The 12124-nt window shown below is 39.0% G+C and overlaps 3 protein-coding genes across 3 annotated transcripts; 2 read left to right on the top strand and 1 right to left on the bottom strand.

The window, feature by feature from the left end:
• The first annotated feature begins 28 nt into the window (after positions 1–28).
• LOC140777192 (L-ascorbate oxidase) lies at positions 29–2537 on the top strand. Its single transcript, XM_073121136.1, has 5 exons — positions 29–361; positions 438–530; positions 635–847; positions 941–1114; positions 1442–2537. The coding sequence occupies exons 1-5, from the start codon at positions 86–88 to the stop codon at positions 2384–2386; spliced, it is 1701 nt and encodes a 566-aa protein (XP_072977237.1). The 5' UTR covers positions 29–85; the 3' UTR covers positions 2387–2537.
• Positions 2538–7938: 5401 nt separating this feature from the next.
• LOC140779049 (uncharacterized) lies at positions 7939–9009 on the top strand. The gene is made up of 3 exons (XM_073123996.1): positions 7939–8386; positions 8492–8567; positions 8657–9009. Exons 1-3 carry the CDS (start codon positions 8075–8077, stop codon positions 8776–8778), a joined length of 510 nt encoding a protein of 169 aa, XP_072980097.1. The 5' UTR covers positions 7939–8074; the 3' UTR covers positions 8779–9009.
• Positions 9010–9663: 654 nt separating this feature from the next.
• Positions 9664–11648, bottom strand: LOC140777051 (uncharacterized). Its single transcript, XM_073120951.1, has 2 exons — positions 11273–11648; positions 9664–9716 (listed from the first exon to the last, which is right to left on the bottom strand). Exons 1-2 carry the CDS (start codon positions 11646–11648, stop codon positions 9664–9666), a joined length of 429 nt encoding a protein of 142 aa, XP_072977052.1.
• Between the last annotated feature and the right edge of the window lie 476 nt (positions 11649–12124).

Genomic DNA, 12124 nt, shown 5'->3' with positions numbered 1-12124 from the left:
ACATATAAATAGCCCTGTATATTCCAAAGAGTACATGAATCCTTCAATTGATTTGCCTCAACAAAGCAGCAAAGACTCTTAACGAATGGGCTCCGCTCTATTCCCAGTTACCAAGGTGCTGTTCTGGCTTCTCGCCATCTTTGCCACTGTAGGCTTCGTGCAAGCTAAAGTCCGTCATCATAGATGGGAGATCTCGTACCAATTCAAATCCCCAGATTGTTTCAAGAAGCTCGCCGTCACGATCAACGGCGAGACACCCGGCCCGACGATAATCGCACAGCAAGGAGACACAATCGTCGTCGAAGTCAAGAATGGCTTGCTAACCGAGAACACAGCCATCCATTGGCATGGCATTAGACAGGTACTCTTTCTAATTCATCTCTATACGATCATAGTTAGTGCTTCTTAATAATTAACACGAGCCATTGTCGATGTAGATTGGGACACCATGGTCTGATGGAACTGAAGGAGTCACCCAGTGTCCTATACTTCCTGGAGAGACATTTACTTATAGATTTGTAGTCGATAGAGTAAGTATTCGAAGTTGAAGAAAAATATCTAGACAAGCATATTATGAGTTCTTCAAGAGAACTGATTATTTTTTTTTTTTTGATTAAAAAAAAAAATGACGCAGCCTGGGACTTATCTTTACCATGCACACTATGGAATGCAAAGGTCTGCCGGACTCAATGGCATGATCCGAGTAACCGTGCCGGACGGCGTGGTCGAGCCGTTCACATATGACCGTGAATATAGCATTTTGCTCAACGATTGGTGGCATAAAAGTTCCTACGAGGAGGCCACCGGGCTCGCGTCGATACCGATCACTTGGGTTGGGGAGCCTCAGGTATATTAGCGAACCGAGTGTCTCAAGCACTTGGATAACAACAAATGTAGCCTTTTACGGTTGGATTAATCGTTTCAATTTGATGATGTGCAGTCTCTTTTGATCAATGGGAGAGGAAAGTTCAACTGTTCTCCCGCTACAAGTGGAGTTTGTGATGCGACAAATCCTGAGTGCTCCTCGGAAGTGTTCACGGTCGTCCCGGGAAAAACTTACCGACTTCGAATTGGAAGCCTGACCTCTCTTTCAGCACTCAACTTCGAAATAGAGGTAAACTAGCTTGCATTGCTCTCACAGTCTTCTTCTTCTTCTTCCTCAACTCCTCCTCCTCATCCAGTGGGGACATGGCAGTCTTTCTGACTGAACGATCCCATGGGTCCCATTTGTAGTTTCCTTTGAATCATCGTCCAACGCGTAGTTTGACTTGATCGCCACTCGAGTTTCTTAAATGAAGCCCTTTTCCCCTCAATTTCCTTGTTGACAAATTGAGCCTTTTTCTTTTAAAAACACCTGTTTTATTCCGATCAAATAACTCCAAAATGTTATTAAAAGCAAATAAGAGGGCTGAATTTAATCATTTGCTTTTACCGATTGCAGGGTCATGAATTGACCGTAGTGGAAGCCGATGGCCACTACGTGGACCCCTTCGTCGTCAAAAACCTCTACATCTACTCCGGCGAGACCTACTCCGTTCTCCTCACAGCAAACCAAGATCCCTCCCGGAACTACTGGGCCGCCGTCAACGTCGTCGCCCGGGAGCCCGGTACGCCTACCGCCACCGCCGTCCTTAACTACTACCCGAACCACCCCCGTAAGCTGCCCACAACACTCCCCCCTGCTGGTCCCATGTGGAACGACACCATGGACCGTTTCCAGCAAAGCATAGCCACACGATCCCATCCCGAGTACATCGAGATTCCCCCACCCACTTCCGACCGTTCGATCATTCTGCTCAACACCCAAAACAAAGTCGATGGTCGGACCAGGTGGTCTGTCAACAACGTCTCGTTTGATCTCCCACATACTCCCTATCTCGTAGCTCTTAAACAAAGACTACGCAATGTGTTCGACCAAATGCCACCCCCGGATACGTACGATTACAAGAGCTACGACATAGGCCTTCCGCCCAAGAACCCGAATGCAACGAGGAGCAACTCGATCTACAGACTCGAGTTCAACTCTACTGTGGATATTATACTGCAAAATGCAATGGCGCTCAACAACAAGAGTGAGGCGCACCCGTGGCACCTGCATGGGCATGACTTCTGGGTGCTGGGCTACGGGATTGGCAAGTTTGATCCGGAGTTGCACCCAAAAGGTTACAATTTGAAGGACCCAATTATGAAGAACACGGTTGTGATGCATCCCTTGGGTTGGACGGCTTTAAGATTTCGAGCGGATAACCCTGGGGTTTGGGCTTTCCATTGTCACATCGAGCCACATTTCTTTATGGGCATGGGGATTGCATTTGAAGAAGGCGTGGACAAGGTTGGAAGGCTGCCTGACTCGATCATGGGCTGTGGTTCTTCCAAAGGACACTAAGATAGATACATGTTTTTCTTTAATTTTTTTTAATCTCAAAAAATAAAGAATTTATATGTTTAATTGTATTTCATTTCACTGTATTTTGGCTTTATTTGTTAAACGATTGATTATGTGAAGAAAGAATAAGACCTATTTCATCTTCAACCTACTTTCGGCTGTATTTATTAAATATTGATTATGTGAAGAAAGTTATGTGAAAAAAGAATGGGACATTTTGATCATCAACCTAGTTAGATTAGATTTGTCATAATATCATGAACAAACTAATTTCAAATAAATATTTAAAATTTATCCTCAATACATATTAATTAGTAGAGAATAATAATAAAAGAGCACCACACCATCACAATATAAGATTTACGTGGTTCACTTAAATCCGGTTTACATCCATATAGTTTACGAGCAATCATATACACTATCAATAAGAGAAAGCTTACAAATAGGAGTATTTGAGATTACCTCTATGGAGATTATAAAAATAAGAAAAGATTCATCACCAAATAAAAAAAATGATACCATCTCCTATATAACCAAGCAAGATGATCATATTTAAAACCTTGAGCACTAATAATTTTTCTCTAATTCAAAAAAATTCAAACCTAAACTCTCTTCCGTTTTTCTTTCTCTCTCGTTGAAACCCAAAAATGTTAGAAGAGAAAAACCTCTCTAACTTGAACGAATGGGTTAAAAATTTATATTACACTCTTTTAAGAATAATTAAAATTACTCAAAGAATATTAGACAAATTTGCCCCCTTAGGGAGCTTTTAAATCAGTCATAACATATTAGAGTCTGCTACTCCCTTCGGAGTTTGGACCATGCCTCGCTTATTTACAGAAACTAGTGGATTTAACGGATTTCCATCGACAGGAGAAGGAAGGTGGAATTAAAGTTTACTAAATTTTGGCACACTTATTTCTACTCGCTGCAATCCTACCTCAGATATGGCAACTGATTCCTATCAATTACTCAGACTGAGAAGAAACTCCATATTTATACTTATCAACTATGATTTTCACTATAATATTTGATAAACGGGAAAGCTTAAAATGACAACTTTAGAATGCGAGCTTGGTTAAATGCTCTAGAAGTGCAGTGCTGCATGTACTCCGGTGGTGGTTCAACGGCAGCCTACATTGATCGTCAGCTGATTCCCTTCATATCCCGTCGCGTGCGTACCGTCCTCCTCCTTCGGCACCTGCGAGCCACTAGGTGGGCCACCCCTAGTTTATTCTAATAATTTATTATTATTATTTCCGTCGTAGAAAGAATCATACCTCAAGATTTTTTTTTTTTAAATCGATTATAACTTAATACATAAAAAAGATAACGGGAAAAAAAATGCAACAATCCTGGACAAAAGCTCCGTAATTAATTAAACGTTGGAACACAAGTTTCCCGGAGCTGCAAATTTCACCCCAATTTCAGCCGATTTTTCAGGATTAATCGAGCACCAGCAGAGCATGTCCGATTAAATTATTTTTCTATCATTTGATCTTCTAAGGAGTTTTTGGTGTTCCTCCGTTGTCTGTTCAAAATAAATTAAACGCCCAAAGGAAACAAATAAAAATATTACGTTTGCTCAGGCGCTTAAAATCCCCAAAGGCTGAAGGAATTTAGAACTTGGGTTGGGCCTGATTTGATTCATGAGACCCAGTCATTTCATTCACTGGGTTAGATTGATTAAATTTGGCATCCAATAAAAGCCCAAGTAGTAAATCTTGCTATTTTTTGTTGGAAAGAAATTCTGTGGACCGATCATATTAATCATTTCAATCAATCAATTACAATTTGATACAAAAGATGAAATGAGAAATAGGGCAAGACCCTTAAAAATAAGCCCACACTTTGCTGCAATATAGACTGAATAAGAAGCAAGCCTTTTGTTTGGCCAATTGACAACACTATAAGTATAACAACATAAGTTTTGAAAAACTAAGCACCCAACTAGAAAGCAAGCTTAGATAGGGATATAGGTATGTCACTGACAGAGTCTAGTGAATTTAACAAAACATCTAAAGATCCCATTTGAATAGATTTGTGAATCCAAGAACGTAAAGAATAAAGAAAGAAAAGAAGAAAGAAAAAACCGAGGAGGGGGGAGAGAGCAAAGATCTGCCTCTTACATCCTATTATATCCATAGAGATATTTAATTCTTAGGAAAAAATAGCCAAAAATCTAATGAGTTATGGCAAATCATAGTAACAAGCAGAGCTGGAAGCTAGGCAGGATTTCTCCCCATTTTATTTAACTATATTTTAGGACTTAAAACGTAACATCTGCAGCTTCCTCCAATATGCAGAGAGAAATAATAATATAAAATAATATTGAAGGGGTTAAAGTGATCCGTCTAAAATATAGAGAGTGAAATATATTTAATCTTTGTCATTTTTATTTTAAATTTTTTCTAAATTTTAAATTTAAAATCCAACGGTAGCAATAAATAACCAAATCGTTATGTTACGTTGGATTTCGTCTTGATATTAAGACATAAGCTGTCATCATAATAAGGAACGCAGCGAGACGGGTTGGATTTTGTTTGCCAATATCAAATTAACGGAATCTTTTAAGAGAATGAATGTTTGTACTATATTCTCTCACTTGGTCTTTTTTTTGGGGTGGGGGGGGAGGGTTGCTTCAATCAATGAATATTATTTTACAAATCCATTCGGAAATATTTTTGTCATTTCTTATTTTATAATGGATCATGCACACTACGATGTTGGTGCCATGTGATGTGGACCAACATCGAGTCAGAAGGTTTATATTTCAATTAAAGATCATTAATTCCTGGAGCTCATCCAGTAGATCTACAAGGGTTTCACACTTCCACGGGCTAGATCTACTAATATGAGCAAATAAAACTTACAAGCAAAAGCTTAGGCAACTAATACATCTTTCACATTATCTAACCTATGGACAGTGATAGTAATAAATGGGAGCGCCATAAATGATCTCTTTGAAGGTAGACCCAAGTAAAGCATCAGCATGTAAGATGGAAGGAGACTTCCTTCCCCATGCAAGGATCGATGGGAAGTGGGTTTCGGGGAGTGAAGATATTTAAGAGAGTGTAAGAGGCTTCACGTGGGAGGGGGGTTGCAGACTGTTAAAAAGCAGTTAAGAGTGGGAGTTGGGACAGAGCACCAAACCCGAGATTGGTTGTGCAGCTCTGAATAACTACCCATTGTCTCCTAACTTGTCTAAATTATTGGCCATGCATGCATGTATGCATCGACTCTCCTCTCCTCCTCATTGCAATCCATGACTTTGGCTTGGCCCTACAAAGTTAAAGGATATATGGAAGAAAAGTACTAAAAAAGCAACAAGGGCCCCAGCTCCAAAATGACCATGATCGTAGGTTTTTAACCATCCATATACATTTTAGTCTTCGAGTAAACCTCGACCTCGACAGAGAGTCATATAGATGGTGAGGAAGTCACTTTCATATTAATTTTCAAGGTCATCATTGCCATAGTATCTAAAGCTCATTAAGCATCAGACGTGCAGTTTATCTTAAGCTATATGGATAAACTAAGGTAAAACGTTTGTTGAGGGATTGGATTTGATGGGTTTATGTGCTAAAATGAGTTCCTAGTTATAAACCTCTAACGGATGTACGTGGAATGGAGAGTACCAGATCCCAGTGAGAGTAGAATTGAGGACAGACAGAGAGACAGACAGGCAGTCAGAATCTACTGATACAAACCGAGTAGGATAAGTACAAAGTTTACGCCACTACAGTGGATCTACATATGCTCTCAGTCTCGTGAATGCCTTGTATTTGGAGCTCACCAGGCATCAACCTTGCTATTAACGCACACGGCATATTTGGAGATTAAGAAACAAAGAAAAAGTTAACAGTGACCTTGGCAAGGCTAAGATAGATAGGTGACATTATTTACATGCACTCTGACAACTAAACTTTTTCTTTTTCTTTTTCCTCGCTAGAGGTTCTTAAAAACTAGCTTTCGGAATCTTATGAAGATGCCAAGTTTCCCGTACCTTAAAAAAGAGAGGCAAGATAAGGCAGCTTCTATTTCGACACGATTCTAATCAGAATAAATCAGTAAAGCAGGGGGTAAATTGATCTACAAAATATTCTCTCCACCCATGAAAAGAGCTCTTAACTAATTCAATTTGTTTTCATCTTAAATTATATATGTATATATAATATTTGTAATTAGAGATAATCTCCTTAACCCAAAAAATTCCTTTGTGCGAGCGACTAAACGGAGGGATGACCTGACCTGACCTAACCTGACCCTCTTCTCAAATATGCCTCCCTTAATTATAATCATGATTATTATTTATATATATATATATTTGTCCTGACCATAATAACTACTCAAAGCCGTACTTTTGGGGATTTGAGCACTTGTCTCCGGGGCACTCTTGTCCTTTTCGGTGACGTGTTGATCGACACCAACCCCCACGTCCTTGCCTGCCATGCACAGCCCATAGCCCAGTACGTCCATAGTGGGCCCCCAATTAACTTTTAGCCGACTAGCTTATAAATTTTCCAAAGCCAAATCCAACCGTCTTAATTTTTCTTTAAAAAATAATGTTCTATTTGAAGTTTTTTATTTTAAAATATCGTGTGATTAATTTTAGATACTTTAATAATCTGGAAAGTAATTTTTTCCCCTTTAGTAATATTAAAAGAAAATGTTAGAAAAAATGGGGGATATGACGAAAATAACCCGGAACAAGAGTAAAGGTACAGTAAGCCGTCAGAGCTGCTCCAGTCTGCGGTTACCGAATCTTTCCCACTGTTTACTGCAGTTATTGCACTGAACTTTTAACTGAACATTACTCCCTCCCTCTTTATCTCCCTATTCTTTTTTGACCACCATTCTTCTCTTCTCTTCTCTTCTCTTCTCTTCTCTTCTCTTCTCATACAATAAATACTCTTCGCCTTCTTGTGATTTGTGATCCTTTGCTTGCTTTAAGGGCACAACTCCTTTCATGGGTGGAAAAGAAATTTGAACTATATTACTTACCCGTCACGTGACCATTGACATGCTCATATGTTTGTTTGTTTTCTACCCTGCTGCAGTTCTTTCCAAGAAAAATATATATAAAATGATAAGGGTAGTTTGGTCATTGTAGCTTGGTGCCGTCACGTGCCCCTACCGGGCCGAGCCGTGGCTTTGAGCCACGGCTCGTAGCCGGATTAATGTAATGCGACAGCGCTGCACCGCTGTGTTAGCTCAGCCATAAAGAAAGCATGTCGCTATTCCACTGCCCCTGCAGAACTCTTAAATTTGAACGATTCTTTTTGTTTTTTTTTTCCCCTTCCTTCCTTCCTTCCTTCCTTCCTTCCTTTGTAAGCATATTTTTAGATATCAAGGAAATGTTTAATGTCTAAGCTTTATCTAAGGTAACTATTAAGGTACCTTATCCACTACTGACATTTAGTTTATTTATCACGCAACCAAATGGGACCTTTAAGAACCAACCTAACCTATAATAACTTTTAATTCCTTCTCTTTTTATTATCCATAGCCTTTACCCCGTATATAAAATCACCTCAGTAGACAAAGTTCAGCAAGAGCATCTTATCGGATTTCCTTTTAAGAAACCCTCTCTTTCCCTCCTCTTCGCTTCTATACCTCCCTAACCCCTTCCCCTTCCCTTTCAAACTTGTCTCTCTCTCTCTCTCTCTCTCTCTCTCAGAGAAGCCCATGAAGTCCGCCGGCATGATGTGCCGCTCGCAGGCGGCGACCGCGGTATGCATACCGGGGGACGCGAGATCCATGATCATGGCGAGGTCAAGATCCGACCGTACGCTTGTCGAGAACTCGAAGCTCATCGACCACTTGAAGTACTCGCGGCTGGCGGAATCCAGACGGTTCGGCTCCACGGGGCGCGGTCGGTCGGTGACGCTTCCAATGGTGACGAAGAAGGAGAGCAAAACTCCAACGAAGCCGAAGCCGAAGCCGAAGCCAACCAACGTACCCTCGTTGCCTCCATCCACCGATGACCAACTCTTCCAAGTAATTTATATTAGCCATTAATTTTTACTACTCGATATTAAGTTTTAACTTATTCATACTTATAACTTATCCTTTAATTAACCCCCTTCGTTTGTTGTTTGATAGGTGGTGGTCATGAGGGTCTCACTGCATTGCCAAGGTTGTGCAGGAAAAGTAAGGAAGCACATCAAAAAGATGGAAGGTATATATATAATGTTACACCTAATTAATTTACTAGCTAGATAGTATTTGTAGTTATATTACTAATTTCATTATGGTTCAAACTGTCAGGGGTGACATCCTTTAGCATAGATCTGGAGTCCAAGAGGGTGACTGTGATGGGTCATGTGTCACCAGTGGGAGTTCTGGAGAGCATCTCAAAGGTGAAGAAGGCAGAGTTCTGGCCTTGTTGATTTCGAACAAGTTATTATTACTATTATTATAATTATTATTTTTATTTTGTTTACTTGGATGTGGTCATAGGAATATTAATCCTTTTGAGTTTTTTTGCTTGGGGATGATGTGGATGTTGATTTGATTATGGAGAGCTTTGCTTGTCTGTCTGTCGCTGTTCCAGATTCATAATGTATATTTATATATCATGTGTTCTATGTCTGACAAAAAAACTCTAGCCCTTTTCGACTCATATTCATGTTACTTATTTCGTCATTCCATTGATCAAGTTGTAGCCATTTATTTATTACTTGCGACTAGCTTCATTAGGTGACTGAGCACCTGATCAATCTTGTAGTGTTATTAATTTAACAGCTCATTGCAAAATACATTAAAGGATCCACTTGGCTTGGTAACGATTGTCCTTATAATAGATTAGATGCCCATGAACATTTTATAATATGTTAAGTAAACAACCATCTGACAGAAAAACACAAAAACTACCTATTTTACATTAGCTAGATTCCTATTATCAAATATTTAGATTGTGTTCCTCCATTGACCACAATTTCCAGTTGCAACTGATTAACTCATACTTTGGAGATGCAAGTCAAGAGGCTATACAATATGGCAATCTACTACCAGAGTAGATGAACGATGATGAACAAGCATAGTAGTTAGTATATTCATAGTTGTGTGTGTGTATATATATATATATATATATATATATATATATATATATATGCATATATGTATATATGTATATAGTTTGGAAGGTCTTCTCCTATACTCAACATGGTGTGGGTTAGAATTTGGTGGGTAGTATATGATTTTCCATGGGTATTAACAGCCTTTGGTCACCTAAGCAGTACAAGTTGATCTAATATGGCAGTAGCACTTTACCCTCAGTGGCCCTGAGATGCTTGTTGGATGTACTGATGAAGCCTGACAAATGATCCTGCGAGGTTACCACTTACCATATCAACTTATAGATTGATGGGTCCCTTAGTCCATCATGTATCGCTTTTCACCTTTAAAACCCCAAGCAGATAGTAAATCTCATGTTGATCATTATTGTTCTTTGATGGGGATCAATCATACTATGTTCAGTGTTTTGAAACATTAACAATGAGCACACCTACTTAAGAAAGTGATGCCGTATTATATATATATATATATATAAGCTATCTGTGCAAAGTATCAATGCCCATGGAGCACCACCACAATGTATCCTCTATGCGATACAATAAAATACAATCACACATTTCTAGACGTTATCTTTTATAGTTTAATTAAGACTTAAGACGTCGTATTTTATAATTGAAATTGGTTTTGGTCAAAATTTTGGATTCCCTCACTAAACCACTCCAAGTTCGGGGCCAGAAACCCATGGGCCATTGGCCCCCAAAGGAATATAATTAAATATAAGGCTTCCTTTATTTGCAAAGTTTATTCCTCACGGGATCATAACTTTTTCCACCCCATTTTATCGTTTTCGTTGCCTATTTTATTTTTTTCCTCTGAGATTATTTTAGAGTCAGGAATCGAGAGGGCTTCCTCTTTTGCATCTTTTCTTTGGCCAGTTTATTCTAATTTTTGGCTTGGAGTGATCGAGTGGGCAACCACTTGCAGCTTTTGGGCAAGTCTGGCAGGTGAGGAGTCAATTTTGGGGGAAACAATTAGGTTTAATGCTTCCCGTATTGTGTTTAAAATTAACTATCATTTGGGTTCTGGTTCTTTAACAATATGTTTAAAGTTGTTTGAAGGGATAGTGATAAATTCAATGCCTTTCCATTGTTTCCAGCCCCTTTGAAAAGATGTTAACATTCTAAGTGCATTCGAATGCACAGTGAATTTCTTCCAGTTTCAAGTCACACATATAAATAATTCTATATATGTCTGATTTTAGCTTATCAATCAAGAGGGGGTTTTTAATTTTAATTTTAATTTTTACAGAGAGCCCCTTTATTATATTAGAAAGAGATTGGAGTTCAGAAAGCTTGTATAAGTATTTCCGGGTAGTGAATTGAAACTTTTGTAATGCTCATATATGTAAGCACATCGTCAAACTAAGTCTCATCTCCCACTCACTTTAGTTTGAAAAGCTGTTTGTGATTGCTTTTAGTGATTAGTAGTTCATCTGCTTCTATTCAATTTGGTTTCTTGTTGTGGGTTTGCTTCGGGCTTGTGCAACATTAGCTTCACGTTCAACATCTTAATTCCAGAGAGTTATCTTCATAGTATGATATTCCATATTGCCATTATTTTGATGAGAGAAAGTTTGTTGTCTGAAAGATCAAAAGTAGAGTACGAAAATAAGCTCTAAGCGACAAATTAATTAGAAGTTGTACATTGGACAAGTATCCAGTGTGAAAAAACTATATGAATCTATCATCAAAACAATGGCCATAACAAAGAATTAATATGCTAAGGTTTTCTTAGCTTATCTATTTTGTGATCTGAATCTCTTTCTTTGCTCTCTGTCTCGTTGATCCGATCTTCTCCTCAACTCACTGAGTTGTTCCTCCCATACGTCCCTTGAGAAGTCCGACCTGACCGCTACTCTCCCAATGCCATCCATTCTCATCATCTCATTGTCATACCTCCTTCTCAGAACTGGGTCTGAGAGGGTCTCATAAGCTCGATGCAGCTCGAGGAACATCTTAGTGGATACCTCCTTTCTTGAAGCAGGACATGCATCAGGGTGGTGCCTCAGAGCCAGGCTTCTATAAGCCTTCTTTATCTCATCAAACCCAACTCTCTCAGACTCAAGGGAGAGAACCTTGTAGTAGTTATTCTTGGCTCCAGTAGCCAACTTTGTGGCTCCAGAGCTACAAGAGATGGTTTTGAGTCGGTAATAGTTTGTGCTGATCGAGTTAAGGGTAGACATAGTTGGATTAAGAGTTAGTAATGGAAGATACGACGGTTGCTTATATGCTTGTATTAAGATGTTTAACGCGGTTCTTGTTGGGGAAAAATCGAGGTGGATCGAGGAGACCGGAGATTTAATTTAGATTTGGGTCGTTTACGCGTAGATCCGCACTTCATTTACTTGACCGTTAATGTGGATTTTCTTGGAGCGAGGACGGCGACTACGATCGTATATTTTACTTTCAGTGCATCAGAAACATCGGCATTCATATCTTAATACTCTTCGAGTCAAATAAGAGATATTTTAAAAAGTTATAAAATATTTGATATTTCGTCAGTTGTTATTAGGTGAAAAAAGCTAACTCGAAGGTGCGAAATAGAAGCAACACATAAAATGGTTTTGATAAACTTCCTAATAAATAAGAAATGAAAATTAATGGACTACTAATAAGTAATATAACCTAACATGAGTACTCGAAGTATAATAGGGCTGTT

The sequence above is a fragment of the Typha angustifolia genome, chromosome 15, assembly GCF_048772165.1.
Source record: "Typha angustifolia cultivar Huaian chromosome 15, ASM4877216v1, whole genome shotgun sequence".
Lineage (NCBI taxonomy): Eukaryota > Viridiplantae > Streptophyta > Magnoliopsida > Poales > Typhaceae > Typha > Typha angustifolia.
Note: the sequence above shows the minus strand (reverse complement) of the source record. Positions and strands in the feature narration are given on the sequence as shown.